This window comes from Chionomys nivalis, chromosome 4 (genome assembly GCF_950005125.1).
Source record: "Chionomys nivalis chromosome 4, mChiNiv1.1, whole genome shotgun sequence".
Taxonomy (NCBI): domain Eukaryota; kingdom Metazoa; phylum Chordata; class Mammalia; order Rodentia; family Cricetidae; genus Chionomys; species Chionomys nivalis.
The window spans coordinates 107,576,809-107,592,852 of NC_080089.1; the positions used below are offsets into that span (position 1 = coordinate 107,576,809).

Below are 16,044 nucleotides of genomic sequence, written 5' to 3' on the forward strand. Positions count from 1 at the left end.
GTACACTTAACAAGTTTCAGGTGGTTTCTGTGCACTCTGACATGCAGGAAGGCCTGGACTACAGGACACAGCTAATTGGGAATTAACCAGCAAGCTGCTGGCTTAATCATTAACATAGGTACTCAAGGAGGCAGCAGACACAGGAGGGGAGAGCTAAGAGCCTGGGTACCTCCATTTGTTTTTGTCCTAGAGTATCTTTTTATTTGTCCTCGGGTGTCTTTAGGCTGTCTCCCGAGGTCCTGGGACCTCCAGAACACAGAAGCCTGCTTTCTGGCTGCAGGAGGGGGAGGAGTTTCAGGCAGTAACTGTGGCAGAGTTGGAAGTGGCACTGTGGTGTGCGATGGGTGGGAACCGGGCACCAGCTGAGAGTGAGCGAGTAGGTCTAGGGAGAAGGGACAGGCATTTTGAAAGGTGCCAGGGATAGACCTTTAAAGCAAGGAAGGTATGCTCACTCAGAGATGCTCCGGAAGTGATGCATGGTGGCACACACCTGTAATCCCAGCACTTGGGAGGTAGAGGCAGGAGGATCAGGGCTTCAAGATCATCTTCAGCTATGTAGGGAGTTCAAGACTAGTCTGAGCTACATGAGATCCTGTACTTAAAGAAGGACCCTGGAATACTGGAGGCAATATGGAGGCCACAGCCCTTCTCCTGTGGCTGTCATAAACAGTATAGGAAAAACTAGTCAGACAGAATAAAGACTGGCAGGTGCCACTCACAGAGACCTGGTCAGGTGCTGGGACTCTGCTGGCAGGCACTTAGGGACATGGTTGCCGGTGGGTCAGCCGATAAAACCAATGCAAAGTAGAGACACTTCCAAGACAATAGCAGAGAAACAAACTTAATCTCCCTTTGGGTGTCTCAGTCATGGTTGGTCACGAAGGCAGTAAAGCTCAAAGGTGACGCCGTGTGGGAGAGCCTGGAGTGTCACCAGTGATGACAGTGTATACAAAGCATCATGGCACTTTGGTTTTCTTCGTCGGTGACTCCAGTTTGCATCCTGTGGATGCTGGCTGGGTTCCTGAAGTACAGAACGGAAGCATTTCTGCAGCTTTTTGTGCCATGTTCCAGTTTTAAAATTCACTTAGGAAACTCTCCTTGGGGTGTTTGCATTATCACGTGTGACTTCACAGATGTTTCTCTGATTGCATACCCACAAGTGAGCAGAGTGAGTTTGTTCCCAAACAGTGTCTGGAAAATGCCCAGAACAAGTGACTCGGTGCAAAGGGAAATTTCTTCCAGTCCCCCCATCTCTGCCTCCTCAGTGAATAGTATCAGTGCCGAATCTGCAGGCTGCAGCAATTCATCTGGGGAAATCACCAGGAACTGAAAGGCCAATAACAGGGAACATATATTAAGGGGAATTTCCCTGTTAGGGAGAGCAAGTTAATAATTCTCTATTAGGTGCGGTAACTTTTTATTTTTTTTATTTTGTATTGGCTATTACAGGGTATTTTAAAACACCAATTTCCTTTTTTTTTTTTTTTGTTTATATTAGAGATAGGGTTTCACTGTGTAACAGCCCTGGCTGTCCTGGAACTCACTCTGTAGACCAGGCTGGCCTTGAACTCACAGAGATCTGTCTGCCTCTGCATCCCCAAATGTGGAAAATCCTGTACCATTGAAGAGCCCATCCGGGCCAAGCAGGATGCTGGTTTCCTCAGTGTGAATGAGACATTGTGGCTGTTTGGGGCTGTCCTACTTGTCTTTCTATTGCTGTGATACATACCATGACCAAGAGCGACTTGGGAAGGAGAGGGTTTATTTGGTTTACATGGCCTGATCATAGTCCATCATTGAAGGAAATCAGAGCAGGAATGCAGAGATAGGTACCACAGGGGAATGCTACTTACTGCCTTGCTCCTAGGCTCACTTTCAGCTATTTTTCTTAAACAGCCCAGGCCCATCTGTGTAGTGAGAGCTGGGGCTGCGTCCGGCTCTCAGCCGCCTGGCTAGCTTTTGCCCCGAAATAACAACACACAAACTGTATTCATATAAATACTGCCTGGCCCATTATATCTAGCCTCTTCTTGGCTAACTCTCATATCTTGCTAACCCATTTTTAATAATCTGTGTAGCACCACGAAGTGGTGTCTTATCGGGAAAAATTCTTGGGCTGGAGCTTCATCACGTCTGCCCTGGAGAGGAGAGGCATGGTGTCTGAGCTCACTTCCCTTCTTCCCAGCATTCTGTTCTGTCTACTCCACCCACTTAAGGGCTGGCCTATCAAATGGGCCAAGGCAGTTTCTTTATTAACCAATGAAATCAACAGATTGACATATGACCTTCCCACATCACATCTGCCCAGGGGTGGCACCTTCCACAGTGGCCTTGGGCCCTCTTACATTAGTCAACAATCCAGAAAATGCCACCCAGATATGCCTATGGGCCAGTTTGATGAAGGCATTTTCTCAATGAACTTTTCTCTTCCAAAATGACAAAATAGCAGGCAGGCAGGCAGAAAAACTGAAACCCAAAGGGATTGTAGCATGTTACTGCATGCTCTCAGCTAATGAGACTCGGGTGGATTTAGTATTTAATGGAGGTCTTCTGGTTCTATACTGGAGGCTGCAGTCACAAAATGAAGTTTGTCCCAACTTAGAGCAATTGGACTGCTGTTGTCTCATTGTCCTTGATGGCTTTCCTTGCGGAAGGTGAGTGTTTGATCACAAAGTCTTTCTCCCTCCAGCCCCAGTCCATTCAGTAGGTGGTCTGCTCAATGACAACGCTTGCTGCTCCGAATAGTGACACTGTTGCTTGTGACAGAAGGTGTGCAATGGCTGATCTTGATTGTCAACTTGACTGGGTCTAGAGTCGCCTGGGAGGCAAATCTAGGAGTGTGTTCTCGAGGACGTCTCCAAATCAGGCTGAGATGGGACAACCCGCAGGAACTGTAGTGGCACCAGGCCGTGGGCAGGAGTCCTGGGCTGACAAAAAGAGCAGATTGTGTAGCACGATTAATAAAAACTCAGAGGCAGAAATTGGTTCAATCTGAAGGTCAGAAAAGCAAAACAGTCAGTCACTAGCTCTTACCTCTACCTCAGTCCGAAATGACAATCCTGCCTCCAAGAATCTCAGAATGAGACTGTGTGTGAGAGCTGTCTCCTCCTGTTTTATATTCCTCTCTAGGGCTGGGATTAAAGGCGTGCACCACTACCGCCCAGTTTTATGGCAAACTAGTGTGGCTACTGTGATTAAAGGTGTGTGTCACCACTGCCTGGTCTGTAAGGTTGATCAGTGCAGCTGTTTTACTCTCTGAACTCTAGGCATTTTAATTAAATACAGATGAAATATCACTACAAGATTGGACACCAGTCTTTGTCTCTTTCTCCTTTCTGGCTATGGATGGAATATAACCAGCTTCCTCCCCGTCCTGCTTCCAGACCGTATCCCAGAGCCCAAATAAACCTTCTATTCTGTAAGTCACTTCTGTCATGTCTCCTGTCAGAGCTCCAAGAAAAGCAACAAATACAGTCACCAACACAGCTGCATTTTCCCTGGGGCTCCCTAGTTCCTTGCTGTAGCCAGAACTCTGTAAGCGCCAGTGTTAGTGGGAGGGTGAGGGGCTGAGTTCTCTGTCTTCCTTCAGACTATGTTGTTTCCAGTGAGCTGGGTGTCTGGGTAGTGGACTGGGCATAATTGATGCTTTGTTGTGAAAACCGAACTGTTCTGTATTTATATCCCATTTGACTGTGTCCTGGGTTTGTCTTCTTGGTTCCGAGATGTGGTCCCATCAGCTCGCTCTTCTAACTTCCTGGGATCCATGAAAACTTTGGGCAGAGTCTTCTGAAGATGTCTAAGTATAGCTATCCTGACAATCCATCCTCTTCCACCCAGGCCTGGGTACCCTGGGGTCAAACTGCCCATCAAGACCCATACTGTGCACTTGCAATGTTTTTGCTCTTGAGGACGCAGGTCCTATTATGGCTCATATCTTCATTCTCCTAAGCTGCTCACCGGTGCGGAGACCACCCAGTGTTGGTCCTGTTTCATGAGCACCACTTCACACTGCCCTCTCTCTGGGGCCTTTCTAAGCCTCCTTCCATAATGAATGCCCACCTTCGCCAGTGTATTTATGGATTTTTGACTGCCTGGTTGTCCTCTGAGGACCCTTCTTCTCTTCCTCCCTGGAATAGAGGATGCTTCTCTTGCAAAGCCCATGGATTTTGAAGGCAGGACTGGGAATTTAGCTTCTCAGGGCTGCTTCAGGGCTTCCTATTTTTTCACCTCCCAATCCTGTTCTTCCCCAGCTGAGGCTTGTCTTGTCCCTTGGTTAGACACTGTCAGATAGAGACTGATTATTTCTTCAAATAACTGGCATTTTCTGCTCCCCCTGGAGTTTTGCATTTATTTGTAGTAACCTCAGGACCACATGGACAACCTGTGCAACTCCGTGGCAGGATCCTGCACCTCACTACTGTGGGTCTTCACCCCATTTAGTGCTGAAGGCTCAAGTCAACGCCTGTCCTTCAAGCATTCTTGAAACTCTTCTTGTATTTGTATTCAATCTGCCTCTTGGCTTCCTGGGGGGTGGCCTCTGATCCTAGCCTGTATTTGATCCTTTGAGTTACCCTGTCTTTTCTCTACTCCTACTTGGGAAAGCTCTTTATGGGATATTCGCTGAGATAAGCATTTTTTGTTCCTAGACTTTGACTTCTCAACCAAGAGTTTGATAAGTCTGAATCAAGGTTCTACCCCACATAAAGAGCATAAAAAATAAGGACAATGTCCTTATTTTTATCAACCCTTCACACATACACGTACATTCTTGGTCACCTTCCTCCTAGCCTTCTTCAGGTCTGCAACACAGGGAGTTCAGATCGGTGTTCCACTGCCTATGACCGAGGCAGGGTGACTGCGAGGAGAACAACAGATGTCCATAAATAAATCTCTTAACTGTAACTGTGATTGTCAAGCTCATAAATTCCTGGCATGTGGGAAGATCAGCGCCAGCTACTACTCTGTCATCTGATCGACAACGTGCCTGGATAGAAATCGTCTCAGAACAGATTGTATGTTATAATTAAAAAAACAAAACACATTCTGTGTGGACATGTGGGCCAAGCTGTCCATCTCTGCATGAGTGAGATTTCTGCTGTGGTGGATTCAAATACGCTCACAGGTAATCACTTTGAAAGTTTGAACTTTTGTAGTTACTTGAAAAGTATTTTTCTTTTATTTCAAAATCTTTGTGTGTGGGTGTGAGTTTGTGCAAATGTGAATACTGGCACACGAGAGGCCAGAAGAAGGAATTGTATTCCCTGGAGTTGGACTCACAGGTGGGTGGCAAGGGTGACAGGGGTGCTGGAAACCGAACTCAGGTCCTCTGCAAGACCAGTTTGTGCTCTTAATCACTGGGTCATTTCTCCTGACCCAGCCCCACTATTAACCCTTTAAAACTAATATTATTATTATTTTATTTTATGTGTGAGTGTTTTCCTGCATGGCTATATGTACACCATGTGCCTGCCTGGTGGCCAAGGAAGTATGTATGTTGAATCCTGCAATCCAGCACCTAGAATCTTCTGGAAGGGCAGTCAGTACTCTTAACCCCTGAGCCATTTCTCCAACCACACTTTTTTTTGAGACAGCATTTCACTATGTATCCCTCATCTGGCCTGGAGCTCACTGTGTAGACCAGGATGGCCTTAGACTCACAGAGATCTACCTGTCTCTGACCCATGAGTGCTATGATTAAAGGCGTGTGCTGTTGTGCCTGACTTGTTTATTGGAGACAAGGTCTCATTTTGTAGCCTGCTAGCCTGGAACTCAGGCTCTAGCCTCACTCAGTCTCACGCACGGCAGTTTTTATGCCTCAACTTCCCCAGTGCTCGGGTCACAAGCTTGTGGTACTGTACCACCCTTTTTCCCTTTTCTTTTTGATTCTGGGATAGAATAATCCAGGGCTTTGTACACTGTTCCTGTTAATTGCACTTTGTAACACTAAGATACATCTTACTTTAAACAAGAGAAGAAAAACCTATAGAATGAGGTTTCTTTATATGGATTGAAATCAAATCTTCACAGCAACATTTTCTGCAAACTCTCAATTAGAACTTTAACCCTGCCCCTTCCCCCCACACACATCCGCTACAGACTTGTACCTCAACTGCATGAAATGATAACACAAAGCCAATACTAAGATTATAAAGTAAGTTCTGATAAGTGTCAGTATTTTGTTAATATTTGTTAATATTGGTATTTGTTCATCACTTTCCTATTTACTCTGCAAAACCGGGAGGAAAATGTCACCCTTCCTATTGTATAGATGAAGAAAATGGAAGCACAAATACTTTGCCCGCATCTGTAAACATGGTTAGGGGTCACTCCAGGAGAGACATCCTGGGCATGCCCTCTTCTCCTACTGCCTTCCTTGTAGGAGTTGAAAATATAGCTGGACAAAGGATGGGGAATATCAGAGACCCTTAAAGCTCTGGAATGTTTTAGCTTCATCTTGCATCCTAGGTAGACAGTTTGGGGCTTTAACTTGTGTTCAATGGACCAGATTCTGACTCTAGAAGGTCCCAAGTGTGGCCTGGCTCAGGGGAGGTCCCTGCAAAAGAGCCACCTCAGCCTTCTGCTGATTCAGTTCCAGGTCCCATTTTCTCATGGAGGAGACTGAAACTAAGACACAATGCTTAAAGGCTCCGTCATTTCATATAGTTAAACAGTGACAGTAGAATATATATTACATATAATATAATGGATATGTCTATCTGTCTACCTATTTATGGCTGGGACATAGAGCCCAAGTCCTCTCATGTGCAGGTCAGTTGCTCTGTGACTGAGTTACACTTCCAGGTCCTTCATCATTCAAGTTTGATGAAGTCCAAAGGATTCTTTAAACCCACTTTACCTAGCCTCCTTTGTCTTTTTCCTGTTGCAGGCCACCGAGGACCATGTGACCAGTCTCTAAAATGTTTAAGCTCGAAGATTTCTGAGAGAAAGCTGCAAGGCTCCTGGCTACCTCCTGGGCGAGGACCTCTGGAGAAACCTGTCCTGGGGCCTCGCGGTGCCGTCATGCCCCTGTTCAGTCCTCAGAGTGGCCTTCACTCAGTCCGTGCTGAGCACAGCCCGCTGAAGCCCAGGGTGGTGACGGTGGTGAAGCTGGGTGGGCAGCCCCTCCGCAAGGCCACCCTGCTCCTCAACAGGCGGTCCGTGCAGACCTTTGAGCAGCTCCTAGCAGACATCTCTGAAGCCCTGGGCTCTCCACGATGGAAAAATGACCGTGTGCGGAAGCTCTTCACCCTGAAGGGCCGGGAAGTCAAGAGCGTGTCTGACTTCTTCAGGGAGGGCGATGCTTTCATAGCTATGGGCAAGGAGCCTCTCACCCTGAAGAGCATCCAGTTGGCTATGGAGGAGCTGTATCCCAAGAACCGGGCCCTGGCCTTGGCCCCACACAGCAGAGCCCCCTCCCCAAGGCTGAGGAGCAGACTTCCCAGCAAGCTTCTGAAAGGAGGCCACCGCTGTGGGGAGGTGGGGAACTGTAATGAGGTTATGGGAAACAGGGCAGTCACCAGGCATCAGGGCAAGACCCCTACGGAGCTGGCCCTGGAAGACAAGGTGAGGGCCCAGAAGTGGGTAAGAGGGAAACAGGAGCCAGAACCTGGTGCCCTGCCACCACCCACGGAAGCCACTTTGGAGGAGACTCATGCAGGTGGGGAGAAGCATCTGGGGCTGGAGATTGAAAAGACTTCGGGGGGGATCGTCAGGTGTGAGAAGTGTAAGCGAGAAAGAGAGCTGCAACTGGGCCTGCAGAGAGAGCCGTGCCCTCTGGGGATCAGTGAGCTGGACCTGGGGAGGGGTCAGAAGTGGGATTCCGAGAAGCTGGTGAGGACCAAGAGCTGCAGGAGGGCTTCCGAGGCAAACTCCACGGATGGAGAGGAAGGGTGGAAGGGCGAGAACCATCAGAGCAGCCCCAGGAATCCCCCTCAGGAGCTGAGGAGACCCAGCAACCACTCAGACAAGAAAGAGAACAAATGCTCGGAACCTCAGGAAAGTCACCCTCAAGGAGCAGCTAGGACCCAGAAGGACCTCGCGGAAGGTCCACCAGCCATACAGGACGGGCTGGTGGATGCGAGGAAAGACTCCAGGCACACATGCAGGAACAAGCATGGGGCCTGGCTCCTGAGGGAGCATCAGGCTGAACCCCCACAGCTCCCCAGGACCCGAGGGGAGGAGAAGGAAGCGGACCACGGGAAGAAGCCGGGTATGTCAGGAGGAAGGAGGACAGTGCTAGAAAAGGAGCCAAAGACGAAGCTGGAAGAGAGTAAGCCAGACCGGCCCAGTGGCCGGAAGCTGCGGCCGCTGGGCATCATCTCAGCTGATGTGGAGAAGCACTATGACATCGGAAGGGTCATTGGGGACGGAAACTTCGCCGTCGTGAAAGAGTGCAAACACCGCGAGACCAAGCAGGCTTTCGCCATGAAGATTATTGACAAGTCCAAGTTGAAGGGTAAGGAGGACATAGTTGACAGTGAGATCTTAATCATTCAGAGTCTCTCTCATCCCAACATAGTGAAACTGCACGAGGTCTATGAAACGGAAGTTGAGATCTTCCTGATCATGGAGTACGTTCAGGGAGGGGACCTTTTTGATGCCATCATCGAAAGTGTCAAGTTTCCAGAGCACGATGCCGCACTCATGATCACAGACTTGTGCAAGGCCCTCGTTCACATGCACGACAAGAAGATCGTCCACCGGGATCTGAAACCGGAAAACCTTCTGGTAAGTGGGGAGTTTGGCTGTTAGCGGAGAGGGTTATAAAATGTAGGCTGGAAGGAACAGTAGCTGCCCACCCTGTGTTACCTTTATGTTAGAGAATTATGCTACTTTAATGTGCTTAATTTCAGTACTTAAAACTTTGGTTATAGCTCCTAAATTGCTGAGTGAATTTGTTTTGATTGTTACGGAAATATAAGCCTTTTGATTTAAATAAGTCAGGAAATGTTTCCTCTTCCCTAGGAGATGGTGACCATGTGACTTAATTTCTGGAACATTTGCACATCCTCTGGCACAGGCAATGAGTGTCTGCCAGTGGTGGCTTCTCCCTCAAGCTTTGCAGCTACCATCTGACCCCCTCCTTGAGTCCTCTTTGAGAACAATGCTTTGCCAAGGAGTTTCCAGTCTGCAGAGCTGGAGAGACCTGTGTGAGCATTGCATGAGGCTCCTGGCTTCTATGCTGTGATGAAACACCACCGCCAAAAGCAAACTGGGGAGGAAAGCGCTTAATTTGGCTTTTGCTTCTGGATCACAGTTCATCACGGCAGGAAGGCAGGACAGGAACTCAAACAGGGCAGGAACCCGGAGGGAGGCAGGCGCTGATGCAGAGGCCATGGAGGGATACTGCTTACTGGTTTGCTCCCCATGACTCGCTCAACTTGCTTTCTTATAGAACTCAGGACCATCAGCCCAGGGGTGCATCATCTGCTATGGACTGCATGCTCTCCCATCAATCACTGATTAAGAAAATGCCTTTCAGGCTTGCCTACAGCCTGATCTAATGGAGACACTTTCTTATTTGAGGTTCACTCCTCTAGGCTGACTTTAGTTTGTGTCAAATTGACATAAAATCCCCCAAATTTGCTTCCTGGTTTTCTTGGTTTCTTTCTCTAGATGAAGTCCTTGTCCTTTCTGGACCTCAGTGTTGTGTGACTTTTCCTAGGGAGACATGAACAAAAGCCTGTGCAGTCCAGACAGGGCACAAGTGACAGGCAAAGAAATGATTCCCACCAAGTTTAGCTTAGTGGATCAATGATTTTGTTAGCGTTACTTAGAGGAGTGTGACTGAGAAGCTACCTAGAGGATTGTGGGAAGTTAAAAGGCAGCTGTATCCCAGCTCATCCCAGCAGGGGCGATGGTGAAGACTCACTCACCCCAGCTACACCCTGGGGCTCTGCTCAGCCTAGGGTGGCTCCGCAGAGAGTCTCTTCTCCTCTAGCTACACTGTGGAGCTCTGCTCAGCCTAGGGCGGCTCCACAGAGAGTCTCTTCTCCTCTAGCAAGTGTTTGCCACTTTTCATAAAACCTTGGGGAGGGGTGGGGGTGGAAGGAATGGGAGGGAAAACGGACTTCCTGTGTCTTGTAACTTTCTAAGCTTCATGAATCTTAAGAGTCTTCCTCTTTGACCTAAGATTGAAGGTTTTGATTAGAAGAAAATAGCTGCATAACACATAGTTTCCTGATTTATTTAATTTTTTTTTTTACTTGTGCTGGAGAGATGGCTCAGTGATTAAGGACACTTGTTGCTAGAGGACCAAGCACCCATGCTTGGCACCTCACAACTGCCTGTAACTGCAGCTCCAAGGGATCCAATACCAATTTTAAACTGAACACATGTATGCATGCACACACAGACAATATACTCACATATATACATTATTAAGCAACCAAATACATTTAAAATTATTTATTAATATTAATATCAATGTGTGTGCATATGTGTGTATGCACATATGTGTGTGTGTGTGTGTGTGTGTGTGTGAGAGAGAGAGAGAGGGGGGGGGATGGGGTATGCATGAAATGGCACCACATGTAGAGGTCAGAGAACAACTTTATGGAATCGATTCGCACTTTTTACCTGTACTTCGCTTCCAGCGATGGAACTCAATGGGCCATTTTTTGAGCTCCAGTTTCCTGATTTAATAAGAAAAGAACACTAACAGCAGTGTCTTGGGAGGCTGAGTGAGAACAGACACGAGAAAAGCAGCCCCGCCATGAAGGAGCCAGCACACGATTCCCTGGCTGTGGCACTCTCCTGTTAAACATAAAAACGTCACAGTACACATACTTCCCATAGGGCCACTCTGCATCTTGGGTGGATCAAGACAAAAACAAATCCCTTTGTCATAATGTCGGAAAGCATCGTTTAAGCTGTGAATGTGGTTACATGTCCCTGTGATGCCTATCAGAGGCTGTTGCTGTTGGGAGCTGTGAACCCCCAGATCCTGAATTTCTTGTAACAACTTGTTTTCCTCTGCTGTGAGACAGCCTGAAGCTGCTCTGAGCTCAAGACCCTCAGGCGTTCCTGATGGCAGGGGAGTGGTTTCTGGTGGGTTTGGCTGGGGCATGGCTATCAGTTAAGGATCCTTATATACGCTGCTGCTGTATACAATAAAGGGGGCATTCTTGGGGCATTCCTGTTTCAGGGATTCTGACATCAAGGATGACCCATGTCTCTCTGTCTGTGAATCTTTGTGTGTTTCAATCTTCAGCCCCTTGCCCGATTCACGAACTGTGTGGTAGCACATAGAGCACAGACAGGCGTGGTGCGCTACATGTTACTTCATCCTTCCATTCCTGGGTGGGAATCAGGACACCCAGTCATAGACAGCTAGGTGTGGTGCTACACACCTGTGACCCCAGCACTTAGGCGGAAGAGGCAGGAGGATCAGGACTTGAAGGTCACCGTTGGTTATTTCAAGGACTAGCATGGTCTTTTTAATGGCCTATCTTTTTTGTTGTTTGTTTTTCTCTGTGTAGCCCTGTAGACCAACTCGCTCTGTAGACCAGCCTGGCCATGAACTCAGATGCTTTCTGAGAGCTGAGATTAAAGGTGTGTGCCGCCACCTACAGGCCAATGCCCTATCTCAACTGCGAGACACCATAGAACGACTTCATCCGGACCCTGTCCATCCCAAAGTCAAACCCTGTTTTTGTGAACTCTCCCCAATCACCCAACACAGTTCCAACCTTCTGAGTGTTTTGGGTGCTCTCTGAGTCAGACCAGGATCCCAGACAAGTGCGTTCTCTCTTTCTGCAGTGAGCTAATGAACTCGGCATGTCTTATAAGTCTGCCCCTAGGAGTCGTGGTCAGGACAACAAATCTCACGCTGTCACCATCTGGAATCTTTGTCTCATTTTCTTGGTCTAGCCTTGGCTTGGGTTCAGGTCCTGAGGTGGGGAAGGGGCATCGGCACGAGGAAAACTTCTGATCAGCAAGTGAGTTGCACTTATGTGGCTCCGAATAGCTCAGGCCTTCTTTATTTATACTTATCAAGAGTTTTTCTTACCAGGGTTACATAAACAGCTTTATTATTGGCTTCTATTTTTGACTTTAAGAAATACATCATAATTTAAGGAATACATAGTGATCACTATGAAAACCCCCATTGTTCCCTTTATGTATCCCCAGTACACCTTCCCACCCCCTGCATAACTTTATTCTAGACATATAGTTTAGCATTTTTGCAGGCCTAACTAAATATGGAGCCAGACACATTTGCTCTGGCTGCACACTGTCAGCTGACAGCTACTTGCGATTACAAAGTTAAAAAGTAATAGACATGGGAACAATGCTTTAAGGACAACATTTTCAAACCCAGGTAATTTTTTTAATGTCTGCAAGATATATTTTTATAGAGTTTCCTTTTCTACAAGAGGGCCCCAGCTGGGCAGTGGTGGCGCACGCCTTTAATCCCAGCACTCGGGAGGTAGAGACAGGTGGATCTCTGTGAGTTCGAGGCCAGCCTGGTTTACAAGAGCTAGTTCCAGGACAGGAACCAAAAAGCTACGGAGAAACCCTGTCTCGGAAAAAAAAAAAAAGAGGGCCCCATGTCTCAGTCTCTCTGTAAAAGGCAGACTTTGACTAAGCCCTCTTTCCCGATTCCATTATACCAGACTTCTCCCACCAATGCAAGCTCCTGTGTATGGTAAAGATGGATCTCTCCACCCCACATTTTGCACTATAGTTAGTTTTTCCTCTGGGAGCATACCAGATCTTACCAGTGATTCTATGCTTACTGTGCAGGGAACGTACTCTCAAGAGCTGGCCCTTTGTGCATTCCTGAGGTCCCTCCCCTTGTGTGTATGCATGCCCTATTCTCCATTCCAGAACTGTGAGGCGTGGTCCTTTGTGCATTCCTGAGGTCCCCCCCCCCTTGTGTGTATGCATGCCCTATTCTCCACTCCAGAACTGTGAGGCGTGGTCCTTTGTGCATTCCTGAGGTTCCCCCCCCCCATTGTGTGTATGCGTGCCCTATTCTCCATTCCAGAACTGCTCACAGCCTCAGCGTGGTTAGTTTGCTCATATGTATCTAACTGTCTCTCTTGAGTCAGAAAAGTTCCCAGGCTTGGGGTTTATAGTTAGTGCTCAGATAAGAGACTTGAGAAGTGTTCACCCCCTGTTGAATCTTAGGGGAAAATATTCAAGAAAGAACAGAATTTCCAGGGAAAATTAGAGCCATTGCACATGTGACTGAAACTAAAATCCACCCAAAGAATCACCAATATAGTGAGAGAGAAAAGAACCTGCCCACTGCATGAATTTTGAAAATTCCTACACTGTCATGTGGACTACTGGTCCTTGCCCAACTGAGAGTCTGTTTCCACAGCTTTGCCCGCTGGACAGGTAGTCATATCCCGATCTGAGATTGGGCTGCACAGCTCCCTGTTCCTGACATCTGTGATCACACCTGACAGGTTCTGATCACACCCGACAGGTTCTGGTCACACCCGACAGGTTCTGATCACACCTGATATTTTCCATATCTCTCATTTTAGGAAAATTATTAGGGGGCTAGAGACATGACTCAGTGGCTAAGAGTACACAGTCTTTCTTGTTACTGTTTCTGTATCCTCCAAGGTTACTGGCCCTGGAGCTTCTGGGAACTTCTCCTGTCTCTGTTCCCACCTTCTTGTAGGAATGCTGGGATTGCACATACACACCCCTGAATCTGGCTTTTTACATGGTTTCCAGAGAGTGAACTCACATCATGAGGCTTGCACAAGTGTTTAGTCAACATAGTTGTCTCCATGGCTCGACATCTCCTTTCAATTCTTCCTTCTTTGCTGGAAAGACAGGCGCAATTTTGTTCAGACTCCACTATGAACCTGAGAACGATTTTGCCATCCGGCAGAGACAGTTAACAGACGTTAGTTGGACACCATCATTGCATGCTGCCTGGGAAACAACAAGCACTCCTTTGGCTGCTGATACCATTGAGGTCAGCATCTAAAGGCCTGTGATTCCCAGGCACTTATCCTGAAGGTGCACTCAGAGACAAGGCAATAGTACATGGAGACAGCTATGCCAATAAGCCACTTGTTTGTTGGACGGGGGAAAGGGGTCAGGAATTTAGCATGTTTCCTTTAATGTGTAGGGCCGCAGAACTGTGTCTGTGAACTGCCCCTATGAGCAGGCTGCAGGCAGAATGAGTAAAGCTCGCTTTCCAGTGAAATGAGGCTTATGTTGACCATTAACCCAGGCACTCATGTTTTTACCAACTTTAATAGAATTGCAAGAACAATCTGGCTGGTTGCCTGCATGGTCCGAATTAGTCTTCACCAGAGAAATTGAATTTTTATATCGCTTGTCCTTGTCCCTTCTCTAATGCTTAAAAAAAAAATCTTTATTATTATTATCAGGTTTTTTGGCTAATGTGTCACTTGTGTATGCCAGACTTGCCTTCAGTTTGCTGTGTAGCCTGAAGATGACCTTGAACATCTGATCTTCCTGCCTACATCTCCCAAGTGCTTCTGGGGATCTACCGCCAGAGTTTGTGTGCTAGGCAACCAGCTACAAATCCAGGAGTTCATGTGTGCTAGGCAAGCCTCTACAAACTGAGTTACAGGCACTGCTGCTCACCCATTTTTCTTGTCTCTGTCTTTCGGGTCTGACTGAGGCATTTTCTATGCATGATGTCCAGAGCCCTGCTCTTTCTGTTTTCACTGACTCCTTTAAGCAGGAGAGATTCCTATGAGAGCCCTGGGTAGGTCCTGTGGGCTGGACATTTCCTACACATGTCTACTGATGCATTCTATCAGTTATACACAGCCATAGTTTACACACGTGAGATCAGGTGTCCCCCAGGACTGTTTTCACTTGGGGACAATTGACTTACCTTGTATTTTCTAACAGTGTCTGGAATCGGTCTGGGGCTCAGGTTGTTCTCACAGTGTGAAGGGGGGGTGGATTTGCCGTCAGTGTCTCACTGGAGAGTGAGCTCTGCGGCTGGTTGGGCATGTGAAGTTGCTCTGGGCAGTAGATACGGTAAAGGTGATCTGCTCAGCGTGGATACATATCTATGTAAGTCCAGGCAGGCACCGTTCCTCGTGGAATTAAATAAAGCTGACACGTTTCAGTGCTTTGAGGCAGCAGTGTGTGTGTGTGTGTGTGTGTGATGACAAACTGCAGTTTAGCTGTAAGTTTTCTTTTTAAAAATGTTCACATTAGCATACATGTGCAGAATATGTTATGAGCAGGTTCATCTCCCATAAGTGTCCATCCTCTCCTGATGCTGCTCACTCATTTTTTCCCAACCAGTCTCCCAGTTTCTCTCCCTGCCATGTTCATGTCTTGTGTGTGTGTGTGTGTGTGTACAAAGCTTGCACAAGCAAATAGCTATAATTTTACATCTCAAAGACACGATTTGTTCATTATTACCAATTGAATTGACATTCAGGACTTCTTATGATTTTTAAAAAGCCTATTTTATTTTCTCCAAATAAAACTCTCTCTCTCTCTCTCTCTCTCTCTCTCTCTCTCTCTCTCTCTCTGTATGTGTGTGTGTGTGCATGTGTACATGTATACGTGTATGGATTCAAAAATATCAGAAAGCTATATGTGAGTCATCTATTTTGGAAGAGATAATGCCCTGCTCTTCCTGGGTGGTTTGTCAGTAGGCCCTCATTGAACAGGTATGTCTATCACATTCATGAAACATGTTTGTCCTTTTTCTAGCTAAGTAAAGTTTGACATATCATGTCAGGAGTCTAAATGTTATCCAGTGCCAGGCTTTTTTTTTTCTTCTTCTTCTTCAGACAAAGATGAAGCTAATGCTGGATTTGACGACTGCTGGTTTTCTGGGTCTCATTTCCAAGTGTGTTGTTAGGATAATTATGTTGCAAATTGGTTTGGTTTTCCAAGATTCAATATTCATCATTGTTGTCATGGTGATCACCGTCCATCAGTTAGTGTTCTTTGCTTACCTAAACATGTTGTCATGTGAATGCTTCCTTCCTTTAAAGGATGGCTGCTGGGTCTCTGTTAGACCTGTCTTTGCTAAACCTGGGAAAATGACCATTTTAGCATCAGCTTCTGACTGAG

General features: G+C 47.0%; 1 protein-coding gene across 1 annotated transcript in view; it reads left to right on the forward strand.

Annotated features, from left to right (window-relative positions):
• Dclk3 (doublecortin like kinase 3) overlaps window positions 1-16,044 on the forward strand; it is a 45,774-nt gene that overhangs the window by 15,993 nt on the left and 13,737 nt on the right. Inside the window, exon 2 of the mRNA XM_057767814.1 lies at window positions 6,887-8,727. Coding sequence (XP_057623797.1) covers window positions 6,887-8,727 — 1,841 coding nt within the window. The remainder of the gene's footprint in view (window positions 1-6,886; window positions 8,728-16,044) is intronic.